General features: G+C 40.2%; 1 protein-coding gene across 5 annotated transcripts in view; it reads right to left on the reverse strand.

Annotated features, from left to right (window-relative positions):
- The window catches only part of LOC122561755 (SRSF protein kinase 2-like), a 210,482-nt gene that overhangs the window by 70,354 nt on the left and 118,115 nt on the right, over positions 1-22,013 (reverse strand). For all 5 annotated transcript variants that reach the window (XM_043713868.1, XM_043713866.1, XM_043713867.1 and 2 more), the window contains one exon: positions 10,138-10,225. In XM_043713868.1, the coding sequence (XP_043569803.1) occupies positions 10,138-10,225 (88 nt within the window). The remainder of the gene's footprint in view (positions 1-10,137; positions 10,226-22,013) is intronic.

Below are 22,013 nucleotides of genomic sequence, written 5' to 3' on the forward strand. Positions count from 1 at the left end.
CCACACATCTGACTTCCAGTAACAAGAAAATCATCCAAATTAAGTGCATGGTGGGATTTAGCCAACTTCAGAAAGTTGCACTCATGCAGTGGGGAGTCATTTAAGTTTATTAAATAGTCACTTAAATCCAATTGTTATCAAGTCCACTGGGAGTTAATGCTAGCTCAGAAATGAAATGATATACAGGCTTCCCATGTCTCACAAAGTGACCCAGCAGTCTGTGGGAGATTTTTTATTCACAAGAGAATCAACGCTAGAATTTAGGGGGTAGGATACACTGAAAGCCACTCCACTGCCTTTGCTTCTGATCCCTCCACAAACCTAGTGAACCCCTTCCCTCCTGAGTTCTGAGGAAAGGTCACATTCAACTCAAAACTTTAACTCTCCTTCTCTCTCTATAGCTGCTGCCAAACTCACTGAGTATTTCCAGTGCTTTCTGTTTTTATTTCAAAATTTTAACAACCCTGGCATTTTGATTTGATCTAAATTTTATCTGTCCAACTCATCAGAAAAATTGTTACCATTGGCAAAAATATTGCTACTTAGCAGGTACAGTTATTTTTAATCAGATTTGTTATGGCACCCCCTACAGCAGGTGAGACTTGAGCTTGGGCCTTGTGGGTCAGGGTAGGGACACTAACACTATGCCACAAGAACACTAATTAGCAGACACCGATTCAGGGTAATTGATGAAACGACCAGCAATGAGAACAGCGTGTGTTGTAATGATGTGTAATATTCCGTCAAAAGGTTACTGGAAATATATTAAGCTTCAAAAAAAAACTGGATAAATACTTTAAGAGTAAAAAGTTAGTGTCATTAGGAAAGTGCAGAAATTTGGCACTAATTGGCTAACTCTTTCAGAGTTTCAGCACAGGCAAGCTGGACCAAATGGCCACATTCCATGCCGTATCATTCTGTGACAGATCATGAACAGATTAAATTAGCAAAAAGGCATGAATGAACCAGAAGAATAGCAATCAATCATTTGTTTTCCTCCAAATTTAACATTTGCAAATCAAACATCACAAAAATACCCAAATCAATCACATATATTTTGACTGTTTTCAATCATTGTTTTGCTTTGTCATTTAAACAACTATGACTAAAAGATATCCATATAGTAATAACTTCTCTGAACGGGTTAAAAAATATATAATATGAAAATATTAAGTTACATATTCTTACATTACTAAAATGGTCCATCAAAATGGCCAACTTGTTAGGAATATCGGTAAAGGCTTTACTCCTTCAATACTAGTCTTCTGGCTTAGGATAGAAGATTAAAATTCATTTGAAGTTCAAGTGATGGACAGCAATTATCAAATATACATGTGCGATACAGAAGGTAGAATGGAGGCTTTCATACTATTTTTGTAGAACTAAGAATACCTAGTGCACTGCACATCCAAGCTGTAACTGAAGCAGGAACACATGGTAATTTCTATGCTATTTAATCATTCACAAGGAAGGGCATCACTGAGTAGGTGGCATTTAATGCCCATCCTAAGTTGCTCAGAGGGCAGTTGAGTCAATCACATTGTGATATGTTTGGAGTCACATGTACACAAGACTGGGTAAGGATGGCAGTTTCCTTCCTAAAGGACATTAGTGAACCAGATTTGTTTTTCCAACAATCATCAATGGATTAATAGCCATCATTTGATTCAATTCCAGATTATGTTTTATTTAATTTAAATTACACCATCTACCATGGCAGGATTTGAACCCAATCCATTGATAATACCCATAGGCCATCACCTCCCCATATTAAGTTATATTTTTGGGAAAAACAATGTTATTATTAGTTGACTGCTCTCACATTGCTGATGAGGACTGTTGTTTATATTGAAAATAGAAGAAAATCAATATGAAATGCCTTTTAACTATACATAGGTATTTCACCCAGAAACCGTTACTCTCCACATTTTTTCACTGGCAGTTGGAGTGGGAGCAGCAACAGCAACAAACAGAAGCCCAACGGGAAGGTAAATTTGAAGAGATATAAAGGTTTACCTCATGTATAGGCAGAGCGCACACTCAGTAGGAGCAGACACGGGACTGCTGGGTAAGTGAGGCTTTATAGTTGGGTGTTTGCTTTACCCGAAACACTACTCGGGTAGTGTCTCCCACCCGTCCTCCTCCTCTAACCAAAAATAAAAGGTTCTGTGCGCCAATTGGTAAGTGACTGATTTCTTTTTTTTTTTAGTTTTTTCGTTGGGAATTTAGAATAGTGGAAATGGAGGTTAGGGCAGTTGAATGTTCCTCCTGCAGAATATGGGAGGCAAGGATCACCAGAAGTGCCCTTGCTGACTGCATCTGTGGGAAGTGCACCCAACTCCAGCTCCTTAAAAACTGTTAGGGAACCAGAATTGGAGCTGGATGAACTTTGGATCATTCAGGAGGCAGAGGAGGTTATTGAGAAGAGTTACAGGGAGGTAGTCACACCTCAGGTAAAACAAGAAGGTAGATGGGTTACTGTCAGTGGACAGAAAAGGGAACCGGCAGGCAGTGTGGGGATCCCCTCAACAAGTATACCATTTTGAATACTGTTGAGGGGGATGACTTACCAGGGGTAAGCAACGGGACACAGGTCCCTGGCACAGAGTCTGACCCTATTACTCAGAAGGGAAGGGGGAAAAGAAGCAGAGCATTAGTCATTGGGGACTCCATAGGTAGGAGGACAGATAGGAGGTTCTTTGGGGACAAGAGAGACTCATGGTTGGTGTGTTGACTCTCAGTTGGCAGGGTTCTCGATGTCCTCGTGCTTTCTGGATCCTTGAAGGGGAGAGGGAGCAGACCCAAGTCGTGGTCCACATAGGCACCAACGACATAGGTAGGAAGAGAGATGCGGATTTAAAGCAGAAATTTAGGAGCTAGGGTGGAAGCTTAGGACTATAACAGGCAGAGTTATCACCTCTGGTTTCTTGCTTGTGCCACGTGCTAGCAGAGCAAGGAATAGGGGGAGAGAGAGAGAGCGAGAGCGAGAGCGAGAGCGAGAGCGAGAGCGCGAGAGCGAGAGCGAGAGCGAGAGAGCGAGAGCGAGAGCGAGAGCGCGAGAGCGAGAGCGAGAGCGAGAGAGCGAGGGAGAGCGAGGGAGAGCGAGAGAGAAATTGAGCATGTGGCTACTGGATGGTGCAGGAGAGAGGGTTATGGATTCCTGGATAATTGATGCTCTTTCTGGGGTAGATGGGACCTCTACAAACAGGATGGTCTTTACCTGAACTAGAGGGGTACCAATATCCTGGGGGGAAGTTTGCTGATGTTCTTTGGGTGGGTTTAAACTAATTCAGCAGGTGGATTGGAACTGAAATTGTAGTTTGAGTATATGGGAGAATGACAGTTGTGAAGTCAGAACTAAGATTTCAAGATTGCAAGAAAGCACCGGCAGTCAAGAAGTTGGTTTGACTTGTGTCTACTTCAATACCAGGAGAATCCAGAATAAGGTGGGTGAATTTGCAGCGTGAGTGGCCATTTCAGAGACATGGATAGAATAGGGACAAGAATGGTTGTTGCAGATTCCGGGATTTAGATGTTTCAGTAAGAACAGAGAAAATGGTAAAAGCGGGGGTGGTGTGGCACTGTTAGTCAAGAACAGTATGACGGTTGCAGAAAAGACATTTGACGACTCCTCTACTGAGGTAGTGTGGGCTGAGATTAGAAACAGAGAAGGAAAGGTTACTATGTTGGGAATTTTCTATAGGCCTCCAAATAATTCGCGAGATGGAGAGGATAGGATAATAAAGATGATCCTTGATAGGAGCGACAGTGATAGAGTAACCGTTATGGGGTCTTTAACCTTCTAAATATTGACTGGAATACTAAAGTTCAAGTACTTTAGGTGGGTCAGTTTTTGTCCAATGTGTGCAGAAGGGTTTCCTGACAGTATGTAGACAGGCCAACAAGGGGCAAGGCCACATTAGATTTGGTACTGGGTAATGAACCCGGCCAGGTGTTAGGTTTGGAGGTAGGTGAGCACTTTGGTGATAGTGACCACAATTCAGTTATGTTTACTTCAGTAATAGAAAGGGATAGGCATATACTGCAGGGCAAGAGTTATAGTTGGGGGAAAGGCAATTATGATGCGATTAGGCAAGATTTAGGATGTATAGGATGGGGAAGGAAACTGCAGGAGATGGGCACAATTGAAATGTGGAGCTTATTCAACAACCAGCTACTGCAGGTCCTGTATAGGCATGTACCGGTCAGGCAGGCAGGCAGGAAGTTCTCGAGCGCAGAAGCAGTGGTTTACTTAGGAAGTTGAATCTCTCTTCAAGAGGAAGAAAAAAGCTTATGTTAGGATGAGATGTGATGGCTTAGTTAGGGCACTTGAAATTCACAAGTTAGACCGAAAGAGAGACCTAAGAGGAGCCAGGAGGGGAGAAGACATGAGAAGTCACTGGCAGATAGGTTCAAGGAAAACCCTAAGGCTTTCTATAGCTATATCAGGAATAAAATAATAACTAGAGTAAGATTAGAGCCAATCAAGCATAGTAGTGCGAAGTTGTGCATGGAGTCAGAGGAGATAGGGGAAGCGCTAAATGAATACTTTTTGTCAGTATTCATACTAGAAAAAGACAATGTGGTCGAGGAGAATACCGAGACGCAGGCTACTGGACTAGATGGGATTGAGGTGCATAAGGAAGAGATGTTAGCAATTCTGGAAAGTGTAAAAATAAATAAGCCCCTGGGCAGGATGGAGTTATCTTAGGATTCTCTTGGAAGCCTGGGAGGAGATTGCCAAACCTTTGGCTTTGATCTTTTTGTCGTCATTGTCTACAGGAATAATACCAGAAGACTGGAGGACAGCAAATGTTGTTGCCTTGTTCAAGAAGGGGAGTAGAGAAACTCTGGAAATTATAGACCTGTGAGCCTTATTTCGGCTGTGGGTAAAGTGTTGGAAAGGGTTACAAGAGATAGGATTTATAATCATCTAGACAGGAATAAGTTGATTCGGGATAGTCAACACGGTTTGGACCAAACATTGGCTAGCTGAAAGACAGAGTGGTTGATGGGAAATATTCATCCTGGAGTTCAGTCACTAGTGGGGTACCACAAGGAACGGTTTTGGGTACAATGTTGTTTGTCATTTATATAAATGACCTGGATGAGTGCGTAGAAGGAAAGGTTAGTAAATTTGCGGGTGACACTAAGGTTGGTAGAGTTGTGGATAGTAATGACGGATGTTATAGTTTACAGAGAGACATAGATAAGCTGCAAAGCTGAACTGTGAATTGGCAAATGGAGGTTAAAGCAGAAAAGTGTGAGGTAATTAACTTTGGAAGGAGTAACAGGAATGCAGAGTACTGGGCTAATGCTAAGATTCTTGGTAGTATAGATGAGCAGAGAGGTCTTGGTGTCCAGGTAAATAGATCCTTGAAATTCTGGTTTGCTCGCTGAACTGGAAAGTTCGTTTTCAGACGTTTTGTCACCATACTAGGTAACATCTTCAGTGAGCCTCCCCATAAAGCATGGTGGTGTAGCCCCCTTTCAATTTATATGTTTGGGTTTCCTCGGGTTGGTGATGTCATGTCCTGTGGTGATGTTATTTCCAATGGTAATGTCATTTCCTGTTCTTTTTCTCAGGGGGTGATAAATGGGATCCAAGTCAATGTGTTTGTTAATAGAGTTCCAGTTAGACTGCCTTGCTTCTAGGAATTCTCGTGCGTGTCTCGGTTTGGCTTGTCCTAGGTGAGTGTATTCTCCCAGCTGAAGTGGTGTCCTTCCTCATCTGTATGTAAGGATACTAGTGAGAGTGGGGCATGTCTTTTTGTGGTTAGTTAATGTTCAAGTATTCTGGTGGCTAGTTTTCTGCCTGTTTGTCCAATGTAGTGTTCATTATAGTTCTTGCAAAGTATTTACAAATGACATTAGTTTTGTTAGTTGCCTGTATGGGGTCTTTCAATTTCAATGGCTGCTGTTTTAGTGTGTTGGTGGGTTTGTGGGCTACCATGATGCCAAGGGGTCTGAGTAGTCTGGCAGTCATCTCCAAGATGTCTTTGACGTAGGGGAGAGTGGCTAGGGTTTCTGGACATGTTTTGTCTGCTTGTTGAGGTTTATTGCTGAGAAAATCGGTGGACTGTACTCATTGCGTACCGTTCTTTTTGAAGACACTGTAGAGGTGATTTTCCTCTGCTCTGTGTAGTTCCTCTGTGCTGCAGTGTGTGGTGGCTCGTTGAAATAATGTTCTAATGCAGCTTTGTATGTGGATGTTAGGATGATTGCTTCTGTAGTTCAATATTTGGTCCATATGTGTTGTTTTCCTGTAGATGCTGGTTTGAAGTTCCCCATTGGCTGTTCGCTCTACTGCGACATCTAGGATTGGCAGTTTGTTGTTGTATTCCTCCTCTTTAGTGAATTTTATGCTAGTAAGGGTATTATTGATGATTTTGAAGGTTTCTTCTAATTTGTTTCTCAAATCTTGAAAGCTGCTACCCAGGTTGATAGGGTTGTTAAGAAGGCATATAATGTGTGTTAGTTTTTATTGTAGAGGGATTGAGTTTCGGAACCGCGAGATCATGGTGCAGATGTACAAAACTCTGGTGTGGCCACATTTGGAGCATTGCGTCCAGTTCTGGTAACCATAATATAGGAAGGATGTGGAAGCTTTGGAAATGTTTCAGAGGAGATTTACTAGCATGTTGCCTGCTATGGAGGGAAGGTTTAACCAGGAAAGGCTGCGGGACTTGAGGTTGTTTTCATTAGAGAGACAAGTTGAGAGGCGACTTAAATGAGATGTAAAAGATAATCAGAGGGTTAAGACAGGTGGGACAGTGAAAGTCTTTTTCCTTGATGGCGGTGGCTTGCATGAGAGGACATAGTTTTAAATTGAGGGGTGATAGATATAGGACTGATGTCATAGGCAGCTTCTTTAATCAGATCGTAGTAGGGTTGTGGAATGCACCGCCTGCAACACCCTACCAACCTTCGCATAAACTAAATCATCCGACGACATTTCTGCCACCTCCAAACGGACCCCACCACCAGGGATATATTTCTCTCCCCACCCCTTTCCACCTTCCGCAAAGACCATTCCCTCCGTGATTATCTGGTCAGGTCCATGCGCCCCAACAACCCACCCTCCCATCTTCCTCGCCACCGCAGGAATTGCAAAACTGCGCCCACACCTCCTCCCTCACATCCATCCAAGGCCCCATAGGAGCCTTCCACATCCATCAAAGTTTTACCTGCACATCCACCAATATCATTTCTTGTATCCGTTGCTCCCAATGCGGTCTCCTCTACACTGGGGAGACTGGACGCCTCCTAGCAGAGCGATTTAGGGAACATCTCTGGGACACTCGCACCAATCAACCCCACCGCCCTGTGGCCCAACATTTCAACTCCCCCTCCCACTCAGCTGAGGACATGGAGGTCATGGGTCTCCTTTACTGCCGCTCCCTCACCACCCGACGCCTGGAGGAAGAACGCCTCATCTTCCGCCTCAGAACACTTCAACCCCAGGGCATCAATGTGGACTTCACCAGTTTCCTCATTTCCCCTTCCCCCACCTCACCCCAGTTCCAAATTTCAGCTCAGCACTGTCTCCATGACTTGTCCTACCTGCCTATCTTCTTTTCCACCTATCCACTCCACCCTCCTCTCTGACCTATTACCTTCATCCCATCCCCATTTCAGCTATTATACTCTATGCTACTTTCTCCCCGCCCCACCCTCCTCTCATTTAGCTCTCCACCCTGCAAGCACTCTGCCTCTATTCCTGATGAAGGGCATTTGCCTGAAATGTCGATTTTCCTGCTCCTCAGATACTGCCTGAACTGCTGTGCTTTTCCAGCACCACTCTAATCTAGAATCTGGTTTCCAGCATCTGCAGTCCTTTTTTTTTACACAATAGTAGACTCGCAAACTTTAAGGGTATTTAAATGGTCATTGGATAGGCATATGGATAAGAATGGAATAATGTAGGTTAGATGGGTTTCAGATTGGTTTCACAGGTCGGCCAAAGGGCCTGTACTGCACTGTAATGTTCTATGTTCCAAGTGGGTCTCAAATATTGCTTTGAATATTGGTTATTGGACTGTCACCAATGCAATAGAGTTGTATAGGACATTAATTAAGTTACAGCTGGAGTATTGCCCATGTATCTCTGGCCGCCAAACTATAGGCTGGATTGGATTGCACAAGAAACAGTACAGAGAGGACATTCACAAGAAATGTTTCCATGGATGGAACGTTTTAGCTTTGAAGAGAAATTTGATAGATTGGATTATTCTCCTTTGAAGAAAGGAGGCTGCGTTCAGGCCTGTTGAAATCTACAAAATTATGAGGGCAAAAGATGAAGTAGCAAGAGGTTTAGAGGAAAATCATTTTCACCCAGAGAGTCGTGTATCTGGAACTCACTGCAAGAAAGAATGGCAGAGAATGTTGGAAACCAGCACAAGGTTTAAGTAGAATTTCAAAATATAATTGAAAAGTAATAGCATACAATGCAGTGGGCCAAGTGCAGAAAATGTGATTAAAGAGGGTAGGTGCTTTATGACTAGCATGAATACAATGGCTGTGAGCCTCTTTCCGTGCTGGAATACTCTGATTCCATTATAGCTGCTAGACTGGGCTTTTAGCAGATGGAGACAGAATCAAGAAGAGGAAAAGAACCACCTTGACTTCATCCATGCTAATCTACCTGCTGCATGAATGGCAGGATTGATAGGATTGACCATCTCAGTTTTGATTGTACCAACTACAGCAATCCCAGGGAAGCCTGTCTCAGGATTAAAAGTTGATATCAAAACTCCTAAGTGAAGCACCAGGAGTGCTTTTATAGCACATCCTTTGACTGCCAAACAAGTGTGCTCAAGCTCAATCTCTCCACATTAGATTGCTTTGGTAAATAATTATTAGGAATGGTGGCTACATGACCAGCCAACTCAGCTGTGATCATCTAAATATCGTATGCACGCTTGGTATGCCAATTTTGGCAAGTACCTCTTATTTTGCCCTGCCTTCTGATTTTCAGCACAAATGAGAGGGTTGAGCTTTTCAGCTTGACACTGGTACAAAGTCTGAGTTCATGTCATTTTGTCTAATGCTGTGCTTGATGGCGATTCTGACAATCCAAGACAATTCCAGGCAGAGATCATAGACCTATTTGTGATTTCCTGTTTGTCTGTACAGATGAACTAGCTGCTGGAGGTCAGGGCTGACTGAACATGCAATATAGCTTGGAATTGTTCTCCAATAACTTTTTCCTTATGATTTGCACAAAGAAAACAAAAGTAATGTACCAACCTGCAGAAAGCCCAATTTTGAGTCTTAGACTTAAATTAATTACCAGAACCTGGCAGCAGTGGGTAATCTTTTTCAGCAGAGTCTATATTGACAACAGACCATGTGCACCGATTGACTAAGTAAATGTAACCTTTGCCATGCTCAGACCATCAGTCTGGAGTGAAAAGGAGCAAGCCTGTCTATCAAATAAAAGGCTGTAGAGCAACAGTCCTGCATACTTGGTACCAAGAGTAGAAAACTTAATTAAATTACAAATAACATATGCGTGATATATTTCAGTATGAAGTGTGCAATATTATTACCTTGACAGTCTATAAATTTGCTACTACTGTTAGTGCATCAGCCAGTACAAACAGAAACTACAATCCAGAACACAGAATACTACAAGCAATGTTGCAGGAGTTCTACTACATTTTTAAAACATGCTCCAAGTTAAAGACCTCATCAACCTTCATTCTAATTCAAAATCACAATTGATATGGGAAAACTTTAGGATTGTCAATCTTCCAAGATTGTCTAGAATTCTAGCAAGAAAAACAAGTCATAAGAAAATCCAAATAATTGTTTGTTTTCTTGAACATCTTTTTTTTATTAGATACAAAACTATTGACGATAGGGAGAAAAGGGTTGTTTGATGATCAAGCATCACTAAATCAGGTTCTGAAAAATCCATTTACCTTCCAATTGCAAGGAAAGGTGGCACAGCTGTGAAAATGGATGTGCTGATAACAAATGGTAGGAAGTCATATGAAGAAACTTCTAGGAATATGTATCACCATATTTTTGTCAACCCAAGAAAACCATAAACATTAATTTATGAAGCACCCACCCAGGTCATGACACATTTTTGATCAAATGCAAACGATCATTTATTGAAATTATACTTACACACTTCAGTAACTTAATTTCATCCAGAGCGGTTTCTGTGTAGTGCTGAGCGCTCTTTACCACTTTCATGGCAACAAACCTCTTCCCTCTTAAAAAAAAAACAAAAAAATGAAAAAACTTTTAAAAAGAGCATCCAAACAGAATGCACAATAAAGTAATGTCATTTAAAGGGAAGAAATTGAGTTTTGCTGAGGAACTCATCAGGGCAATTCGCAAGAATCCCAATTCAAGGGGAAAAGCAACTTTTATACTATGTGACAGGAAAGTGTTGATTTGTTAGCAAACGTACTCTGATTGTTGAAGGTGTTGCCATGGAGAATGTACTCAATAATTGACAAGTTTTGTTTAAATTTTAAACCATACATTTTGACTCTACAAATCAAAGCATTGCCCAAAAATTAACCCGCAACTAATGGTCATCTATTTTGTGGAGTTCAAACAGGTGCAATGCATATACATTCAGGATTATTCAGCAAATGCTGTCCAACTGCATAATAATATCTTACCCTGAGTGAATGAAGAATTAGGCTGACAACTAATTTTGGATTGTCAGTTGGGCTCGCAGTGTACAGCACTCATATATCCTGGAAGCTGCATATGTTAAGACATCAGGAACCGCTCTTTGGAGACAGAAAGAGCATGTAGATACTGCACCAGTTTCAACTCAACAAAATCAGTGACAGCTTTCACTGGTTCATTTTTCAGGGCAGTGACCTGACCAAATAAACCTGCAGTCATACTTGGATGCACAAGAGCCACTCATTTTTTTTGCTCGGGGAAAGAACTTCCAATTTTTCCAACTTAGACATGCTAATGCCAACATTTCAGCAAATGACATTAGCAAGGACTGTATAACCAATACAATTTCATCAGGTACACCCAGAAGATGACTGAGTGGTTGGAATGGTAACTATCAGGATTGTCCATTGTTTGCCAGAGTTGACTTACTCCTACACACAGATTTGGCAGGAGGAGAGGTTATGGATTCTACAGGAGTAATGGAAAGTCAAATTGAAATCAAGGATGCAGAGCAGTTATAGGTTTAGGTTTCATGAACTTTTCTTTCTTTATAGTAACCTGAGCAATAATTAAATAAAGTTCATCACTGGAGTTTGAACTAGCATCACAGACAGTAATTTGGTGATCTGAAACTTTCGTTGGAATAGAGTAATCTGAAGCAAGCATTCAATAAGCCTTCTCTGATCAAGGTTCAGCAAGTAATGCAAAATTGAGTAAAGTTGCCTAATGGATTCAAATCAAAGTTGAAGTTGAGGGTTCTGGATTGTCACTATCCAAACAAATTAGATCCTGAAGAGTAACTGGACACCTCCTCACAAACCTGCAAATTAAGAACAGTGAATGGTAGTTCACCAAGTACTGGAGAAATAACATCAAGAAATGTTAAGGACAGCTCGAGAAAATCCTATGGCAGTTTATGTCAGAATCCAAAAAACCCAACCATGTAGAAGTCAACATTTTTTACAGGCCAGGTCTTTACATTGGTCTGGTACGGTCTCATAAAACATATGTGCCAACTTGTGAGTAAGCCACAATATGCAAACAAATCAGCACCTCTAATTCCAATACCAGAGTCTGAGGAGCCATTTAATAGTTCCTTCGTGGATTGTGGGGACCTTTACGGAAAACAAAAGCAGGACACCAGTACATCCTTACTATTATGGATATCGCAACTCAGTTGAGATCACCAGCCTAAGTGGCAGAGAAGTTTACTCAGTTCTTCATTCAATATGAATTACTCAAACAGATCTAGTCAAATCAATGTTCTAATTTCACATCAAACACATTAAGAGTTGATGAATAATCTAGCTATAACACAGTTAAGTTTTCAGCATACCTTTTCAGAGACAAGGAATTTTAAGAAAGGGACTATCACAACCTCAAAACAATGATCAAGGCAGACTGTCATGAATATTGTCATGAATGAAATAAAAGACTTGAGTTTCTTTCACTTGCTACAACAGGAGCCACCAATTACTGATTTTAGTCATTTTGAATTATTTCATGGCCATGAAGTAAGGAGACCTCTGAAAATAGCCAAAGAAACATCTTTAGGACTGAATAAAAAGTCATCAATGCTCGACAATGTATCTGTTTTCTTTGAGTAGGAACAGGAGCTTGCAAAACTGCTCAAGAATACTTTAGAACTTCATAACAAACCATGAAACAGTAGCATGACAAACATGTCAAATCTGAAACATTTCACCCTTACAAGTGAACCAGTGAATGCATGGTTTAGTGTTCCACATTGGGTAGTCAAAGAAATTGGTGAAGAAAATGTTAGTGCATCTTCACTAAAGTCAAGGTGGAATTTCTGATTCCCATATTGATTGCCAAAGACATTATATTAAAAGAGTTGAGTTTTTAGGATCTCCCTTAGCAAAAAAATACTTGTACCATCTAAATCGAATTCAATACTTTTAATGCTTTCTTTCTACATTGATAATTAAGTAACTGCTAAAATAAAAATTGACATTAACATAAAAAAGTGTAACATTGAACCTAAAGAATCTTCTGTGGTTGACCGACAGAGTGAAGCCAGGAACGCCTGCATGAGATCTGTATCAGGATGGGAGTCCTGGTCTTACTCACTGGGCTCCAGGCCACCTGCTGACGCCGATGCACAAGCCTGGTCTCTCACTGTGGAGCAGGCCATTGCAGAAGAGTCCCAATGTTGGACTGTGGCTCACAGCTGGTGGAGTAATGTGGCAGTGCTGGTGGTTTTTCTCCAGATTAGAATGAAGGTCACTGACCTGCTAGAGGTGTGCCACAGTTTCCATAGAGGCTCTGCTGTTTCAACTACTACTTCAGGGGATGATACAAAATGTGGTAGTGGTTGGCAGGCTGCTGACCACAGCAACAGAGAAGGGGGCAGAGGGAAAAACAAGACAGACAGGTAGGTGAAGAGAGGAATAGTGATAGAAGGTGGGGGGCATGAGAGAAGAAATGGGGATATGAGAGGAAGAACAGAAAAGGAGGTGGGATATAAAAATGGAAGAGAAAAGAGCTGGTAGAGGAGACGAGAGGTCATAGAGAGGAGAGGTGGTGAGGATAAGGAAAAGGTATTAGTAGTGTGGGCGAGTGGAAAAGAGAGAAGAGCTTGCTAGAAAGCCGAAAGTTGGTGAGGGGTAGGTGGGAGAAGAACAGCTGGATGTAGGTTTGCTCGCTGAGCTGGAAGGTTCATTTCCAGATGTTTTGTCACCCTACTAGGTAACATCTTCAGTGTGCCTCCGGGCAAAGCACTGCTAATAATTCCTGCTTTATATGTCTGGGTTTCTTTGGGTTGGTGATGCCATTTCTGGTGGTGATGCCATTTCCTGTTCTTTTTCTCAAGAGGTGGTAAATGGGATCCAAGTCAATGTGTTTGTTGATAGAGTTCTGGTTGGAATTCTATGCTTTTAGGAATTCTCGTGTGTGTTACTGTTTGGCTTAGACTGGGACAAAACATTCATCCTAGGACAAGTCGTGTCCTTCCTTATCTGTATGTAAGGATACCAGTGAGAGAGTCATGTTGTTTTGTGGCTAGTTGGTGTTCATGTATCCTGGTGGCTAGTTTTCTGCCTGTTTGTCAATGTAGTGTTTGTTACAGTTCTTGCAAAGTATTTTGTAAATGACATTAGTTTTGTTTGTTGTCTGTATAGGGTCTTTGAAGTTTATTAGCTGCTGTTTTAGTGTGTTAGTGGGTTTGCGGGCTACCATGATGCCAAGGAGTCTGAGTAGTCTGGCGGTCATTTCAGAGATGTCTTTGATGTAGGAGACAGTGCCTACAGTTTCTGAACGTGTTTTGTCTGCTTGTTTGAGTCTGTTGCTGAGAAATCGGCGGACTGTGTTCATTGGGTAACCGTTCTTTTTGAATACATGGTATAGATGATTTTCCTCTGTTTTGCATAGTTCCTCTGTGCTGCAGTGTGTGTTGCCTCGCTGAAATAATATTCTGACACAGCTTAGGGATGATTGCTTTTGTAGTTCAATATTTGGTCCATATGTATTGTTTTCCTGGATGTGTTTTGTCTACTTGTTTGGATTTATTGATGAGAAATCGGCAGACTGTGTTCATTGGGTACCCATTCTTTTTGAATACATGCTATAGGTGATTTTCCTCTGCTCTGCGTAGTTTCTCTGTGCTGCAGTGTGTGTTGGCTCGTTGGAATAATGTTTTGATGCAGCTTCGTTTGTGGATGTTGGGATGATTGCTTCTGTAGTTCAATATTTGTCTGTATGTGTTGCTTTCCTGTAGACGCTGGTTTGAAGTTCCCCATTGGCTGTTTGCTCTACTGCAATGTCTAGGAATGGCAGTTTGTGGTTATTTTCCTCCACTTTAGTGAATTTTATGCCAGTAAGGGTATTATTGATAGTCTTGAAAGCTTCCTCTAATTTTTTTCATTTAGCGATGACAAAGGTGTCATCCACGTAGCAGACCCAAAGTTTGGATTGGATGGTTGGCAGAGCTGTTTGTTAGAGTACCTGCATTACTGCCTCTGCTAAGAACCATGATATTGGAGATCCCATGGTTGTTCCATTGGTTTGTCTGTAGAGATTTTGTTGTTGAAGGTGAAGTGTGTTGTTGTTGAAGGTAAGGCATAGGTCCACTAGCTTGACGATACTGTCCTTGCTGAAGTAGTTAGTGGTATTTGGCGTATGTGTCTTCTAATAGTGTAGTCAGTGTTTCCTTGGTCAGGTTAATGTTGATTTGTGTTAACAGGGCTGTTACATCAAAGGAGACCATTACTTCATCCTCTTCTATCTTAATGTCTTTGATGGTCTTCAGGAATTCTTGGGTGGAGTGGAGTCTTCTACTAAGTGTTTTAGTCTTTGGTGTAGCTCCTTGGCAAATCTGTAAATTGGTGTTCCAGGTGGCGAGACTATAGGTTCATGGCGGGGGCCTCCTGGCTTGTGAATTTTGAGTAATCCATAGAAGTGTGGTGTATTGGATCCGTCTGGTTTCATTTATTGGAAGTTGGCCTTATTTATTTCTCCAGATTTCTGAAGTTTTTTTTTTGAGTACAGCTGTGATTCTGTTCTCTAGTTATGGGGTCAGATCCATTGCCACTTGTTGGTAAGTGTTGGTATCTGTAAGTGGTGCGTTTGCTTTTTCAATGTAGTGTCTTCAATTTAGAATGACTGTCAAGCGTCCTTTGTCTGCAGATAGGATAACAATGTTTTTATCTTTTTTTAGTCTTTCCAGTGCTTTCCTTTCTTGTGCGTTGAGTGGGTTTCCTTCTTTTTTTCTGCTTAATGTGTGACTACCTGTCTGATGGTTTGCTGGGTTTTTTCTGAGTGTTGGTTGTCTTATAGTGTTGTTTCTAATGCTAAGAAATCTTTCTTGTCCGCATCCTGGCAGTTGTAATTTAATCCTCTTACTAAGACAGATTTTTCCAGTGTCTGTTAAAGGTCAGTCAGATGAGTTTTTATCCATGCTTCTGTGTTGTCAGTGTTGTTACTTTGTGTAAGTTTGTCTAGTTTTTTCATTTTTCTGTGTTTGTCGCTGTCTAATAACTATGGCCTGTTGTACTGTGTCTGTCCATTCATGGTCTGTTGCATTAGTGAGTAAAGATTTTTGGTGTAAAATTTCCCAGTTGTATTTACACAGTCTGTTGTGGGCGTCATTAATCATTTCTCTAAGCATTCTGCAGCCATTATGCTCTGCTATTCTTTTGGCTAGTGGGGTGTGGGACAGCCTCCACTTTGAGAGAGAGCAAGAGAGTGAGTACAAGAGGTCCCTCCAAAATGGTTTTTATCTAATCAGGTGAGATTTTATACTGTCAGAGTCATACAGCACAGAAACAGAACCTTTGGTCCAACTTGTTCATGCTGATCAAGTTTCCCAAATTAAACTAAGCTCAATTGCTTGCATTTGGCCCATATCCCTCCAAATCTTTCCAATTCCTGTACCCATCCATATGTATTTTAAATGTTGTAACTGTTCCTGCGTCTAGCACTTCCTCTGACAGTTCATTCTACATAGAAAGCACCCTCTGCATGAAAAAAGATGAGGTCCCCTTTAAATCTTTTCCCTCGCACCTTAAAATTATGCCCTCTAGTTTTGAACTCCCCTGCCACAGAGAAAAGACCTTTGCTATTCATCTTATCTATGCCTGTTATGATTTTATAAATCTTTATAAGGTCAATCCTCAACCTCCTATACTCCAGTGAAGAAAGTCCTAGCCTATCCAGCCTCTCCTTATAATCGCTTTTGGTCATTGAAAATATATTACACCAACTATGATGCCACCAACAACAACCAATAACAGCTGAAGACAATATTCAGCACAGGTTTTAGTTAAATACAGACCAGACTTAATGTGGTGCAATCTATTGCATAGAAGTACAGTTGAGACAGAGTGCAGAACTAAATGTTCCACACGTTCCAAATGTTCTGCCCAGTACTTGACAAAACTGTGGAAAAACCATGTTGCTTCAAATTGTCCACACTGAAACTTTTAAATTGCTAGATCCAGAGAAACAGAACCAGGTGAAAGAAGAACTCCAATACATTTTGGAAAATTGCCTAATTGAATCAGTCCAAGCATTTGGAGTGTTGCAGTTATGTCAGTACTTAAGCCCAATGGCTCAACCTCATTCTGCATCAAATACAGAAAGGTCAATGCAGTCATAAAAGCAGACTCACACAACTTTCCTCACTTGCAATGCCATAATAATAGGGCTGGCACTGCCAGCTGTCTTACCAAAAAATGCATTTTAAAAGGATACCGGGAAATTCCTTTAAACCCCAGAGGTAAAGAGATATCAGCCTAAAGAGATATCAGCCTTTGTCACACCAGATGATCTTATCTGGTGCTGAATAATGTAATTTGAGCTAGGAAATGCTCCTGCAACTCTTCTGAGACTGATGAATTAAGTGGGAGCTACTGTTCTTAATTACGTAGTTTACCTTAATTATGTCATGGCAATACTTGGGGGAAACACTTGGAACAACTGAAATCTTTGTTTCGTAAACTACAACTTGTTAAGTTAGCGATAAACCTTGCAAAAGTAAATTTGCATAGGCATGAATAACGTACCAGGGCATTTGGTCCAAGTGCTACCAAGAACTGCAGAAGGATAAGGATTAATGAAGTTCTCTGTCTCTGAAAATAAAGGGGAAATAATGAGGTTTTTGGGGATGTTGGGTTTTATCACAGAATCATACCAAATTTCAGGGCTATATTTACTGCACTGACAATTTTTTTTCTAAAAGAATACCAAAGTAGCGTGGAAAGAGGAGTGCTAGGCTTTTTTTGAGAAGGTGGAAATCATTTTGATCAATGAATTACTGTTGATTCTACCAAATTTCACTATGTTCTTAAAAACAATAATTGATGCTTATAATTTGGGAGTGGGTGCAGTTCTATTACAAGATGGGTCAGGAATAGAGAAAACAGCTTTTCAGCAAAATATCCCACTAAGTCAATAGGTCTCTATAGACCTGAAGGTATTCTACAGTAGAAAAGAAGAAACCCTGGGATTGGTAGTGGCTCTTCATACTTTTGAAAAATAGTGCTCACATTATGACTATAGAGACACATTAGTATAGATCAATAATAACGTGCTAACCTTCGTGCAAAATTTTTAAAACCCCAGTCCATTTTGATGGAATCGGTTATTACAGTCTTACCTTTTAAAGACAGCTTTTTCCTGCATTGTTAGCAATGTAATTACTAATGCTTTATCAAGAATATAGCCTACAGTGAATGGTTAAATCGTACGGTATCAAAGTTAATTGTACAAGTTGCATTTAAAAATATTAAGGAGGAGTGTGTGAATCTGTCTTAACTTTAAAACTATTCTTGTTCAGTCTACATTGTATAAGGGAAAGCACTTAAAAAGGTTGCTTCATTTTTCCAAGGGTGGAGTTCTTAAGAAGAATGCTTAAAGGAGTTATGTTTTGAAGAATTGCGGAAAATGGATTTACCCCAAGTCTGGTGTAAATACCTTGAATGGTTTCTTTAAAAAAACAAACCATGTTAACTGTCAACATTGTAGTTTTTTTAAAAACAAAGGCTTCATACAAATCACATGACTGAAGCTTGAATTGCTATGAATATTTGCTGGGCCGCTTCAAACAGTAACTGATTTGGAGAGATACTTGGTTTACTTGGGTCAGTTGGATGTTAGCCTGCTAAAAGAAAAATACATCTTATTGAGTTCAAGGTATGCTTCCGAAAGGGTCAGTGAAGGAGCATCTCAACACTTTATTTCCCGAGTAAGCTGTGGATGCAAGACATCAGATGATCACGAGCAATTAGTGACCTAGCGCCATCAGGAAGAACATCAAAGCAACACACATTGGAATTTTCTACAACTCATCCTTTTGTCTTTTATGTTGCAACCAGTTTGGAAGTAGAACTTTAGTTCACTCCACCAGCTTTGGTGATAACATCACGTGACATGAAAAAATGTCAAAAGGCACTAGATATTGATAAGTCTTCTGGGCAGGAAATGCTTCATCTTCCTAGACAGATAAGCTGGGGGAGGAACAGTGAATGGATTCTGACAGTCACTGGACTTGAAATGTGAACACTGTTTTTCTCTCTACAGATGCTGAGAGGCCTTTCTGTTTTTACTGAAGTGTGCAAGTTCTGTTGAAGTATATAAGGGATTTTTCAGAACACAGCTGGAATACTGTGAACATTTCTAGGTCGTTTATCTAAGGAAAGATATACAGGCATTAGAGGCAGTCCACAGAATGTTCATTTGAGTGATACAAGTTATGGAGGAACTGTCTTATCAGGGGAGGTTGAGTTGATTAGGACCAGAAGGCATAACCTCAAAATAAGGGAACATTCATTTGAATGGAATTTCTTCTCTCAGAGTAGTGAATCTGTGGAATTATTTACCGCAGAGGTATATTAAGGCAGTTTCGTTCAGTATATTCAAGGCTGAGGTAGATTTTCGATCAGTAAGAGGAATCGAGTGTTATGGGGAAAAGTCAGTAAAAGTAGTACTGAGATCCATGATCTTATTGAAGCCAAGCAGACTTGATGGGCTGAATGACCTACTTCTACTCCTATATCTTATGGTCTTATAAATAAGAGCGCATGAGGGAGTGAGAAATGACAGGTGAAAAGGGACAGGAATATGCGAGAGACATTGGTTAGTACGCCTTAGAAGAGAGGTGGGAGTTGCTGGTTCGAGAGCTAAATGGCCTTCTAAAACATTTTCTATGGGTTGGGAGGAGCCAGTGTGCTCCCTTGACCCACAAGGAAGTATTGTGTCAACCCAAAATAGTCACAGGCCCTCTCACTTGAGCTTTGATGGATGACTCTCTTTTCATTCCATTCTAAAACATCCTCCCTACAGTGAATTTGCTTCACCATTAATAGCCCCTCACCCCCAAATTTCCACAGCTCCTGTCCATCCTTCCTTCCGCCCTCTGTCCAGTTAATAAAATGGAGCTAAATATGGTTTCTAAGCTTTTCTAATACAAGTGCAATAAGAACATAAAACATAATTGAAATTAAAGCCTCAAGACTCTCAGCATTTCAATATATTGTGACACGTATATAATAAATGAATGTAAAATTTATGTTTTAGCATGGTGCAAAAAATTATCTATTCCTCTCCTTCAAATTCTGAACTAAAAACACAGGCAAGTTGCTTTTTAAAAATCAAGCATCATGCCCTATTTCCTGGTTTTTAGTCCACTTTTCATTCTTCTTTGGGATTGTGACTATTTGAAATGGGCCAACTGCCAGAATTCACCTTAGGGTAATTAGAGGACTCTTCATAGCAATGCACAATACTATAATCACATTCTACTTCACCAAGTGTACACTCTAAATATTTTTAAATATACAATGCCTTATTTAAATTGTTATTTTGCCAAACATCAAATTTTCAGAACATTTTCAAGTTGCTGGCTGTTTACTTACATTTTTGGGGACATACAAAATTTCAATAAATTCATTTTAAAAGGCATCACTCCCTGATGAGCGAGTTATGCAATCTGGTCATCAAGTTATGAAAGGAACAGGTTGTCTATAGGCACTTGGTTAGTCTCACAAATAGTTCACAGTAGAGCAATTTTAGAAATCTGGCAAGAACTGAAGTAACAATCGCAAAATGCACACATTACTAGCTCGAAGCATGCCAAGATATCAAGCAACACAAATTAACTGAAAATATCAATTATTTTTCTAATTTTCTGCAACTATACTTCCAATTCTTTTACAATTCCTTATCTGAAATCCTTCTATCACAAAACCTTAGAGATATGCAAAGGTTCTTCTGCTTCTGTCTGTCCTCATCTTCCTCAACACTTCATTTTCAACACTGCCAATCATTACAACTTCTCTCTTGTTCAGTTCATTTCCATGGCATTACTTCTAGCTGGTTCTATTCATACTTCTTAAGGCAGCCCTTGTTAAATTCAATAGTATTGCCTTATCTGCTCATACCTCAGTTGTCTTAAATTCAATTTTTTCTCTATTCCTCTTAACCATTATCTCATCACGATGCCATTTAAAAGCATGGAATCAGCTTTTACATTCATGTTGACATCACCCATCATTGGTCCAAAAAGCAGTTGCTGTAATCAGCAAATATCTAAACAAGCTTAAAAAAAACCTTTAGTCAAAATGTTCTCTAGCCTAATGTCAACATAGTGCTCTTTTTGATTTCTGTCAGCTTAAATAACTCTGACCTCAACTTCCTTGGGTGCCAGCTCAAGTTGTATCAGGAGGTGCAGACCATAGAATACTGCTCGACATTTAATTCAATTTCCTTCCCCACATCCAGTCAGTAGCTTCCACCTCAACAACATTTTAATGTCATCCACCCCAACATATTCAACTTCTCAATGCTAATCTTCACAAACTCCAAACTGGGATCAGCCTCTCACAAACTTTAATTAATCCAAAATATTGAGGTTTGAGACTTCTAACATTACTATATTACACATTGATATCACCTACAACTTCACATTATTGCAAAATTATTGACCTGTTTTTACTCAATTGCTAATTCTTTCTGCTTTCACATTGCCACTTACAGCTGCACCAGAATTCTCAACTCCTGCTACAAAATTCTCCCTAATCTCTTCCATGTCTCCTCCAATGGTGATTCCCTTTGTAGAATTCATCATTCGTCCTTGATCCAATGTGCATTCAGTATTGCCTCTATTTTAACAAACTTAATCTCAAACATTGAAAATTGGTTAGAATCTACATCACTATCTTTAAGGTTTCAAATGTATCACTGCCACAATTCTTTACTCTTCTTTAAAATCACCAATTCAGCTTCCATCTCACTCTCAACATTTAATCAGCTCAGGTCAAAAAATATCCAATGATAGCTCGATATAACTGCAACTTCAGTGTTTTCTTTCCTCAATTTTCTTGAAGCTTCTGGGGTGATCAATCATCCTCCACTGCTTTCCAGATGATGCATATCATGTAATCTCATCTGCCAAATCAGTGAACAATGAGTCACAAAATTGGCTAATTTAAAAGAGAAGTCTACAGGGCCTTCTTATGGTACAGTAGTAGTGTCCTTACCCTTGGACCAGGAGGCCAGAGTTAAAGTCTCTTCTACTCCAGAGGTTTGTAATAACATCTCTGAACAAGTTGATTAAAAGAAAGGTTAAATAAAAAAAATTAAAACTCAAAGAAGAGTCTATGAGCTAGGCTCTTTCTTACATGGCCAATGTGTTCCATCTGAATCACTGAAGACAGTGCCCTTTCAGATTCTAAATTGAAGCCAACAGCTATGGTGCTAGTAACACAGTTATTTTTCTACTTGTAATTTTAAGCAAACAGAATATTTCATGGCACAAGTGGAAACACCAATTTCAATGTCATTTTGACATTTTTCAAATTCCTTTCATTAATTTATATCCCTATTACATTCTTATTTTTTGT

This window comes from Chiloscyllium plagiosum, chromosome 23 (assembly GCF_004010195.1).
Source record: "Chiloscyllium plagiosum isolate BGI_BamShark_2017 chromosome 23, ASM401019v2, whole genome shotgun sequence".
NCBI classification, from domain to species: Eukaryota; Metazoa; Chordata; class Chondrichthyes; order Orectolobiformes; family Hemiscylliidae; genus Chiloscyllium; species Chiloscyllium plagiosum.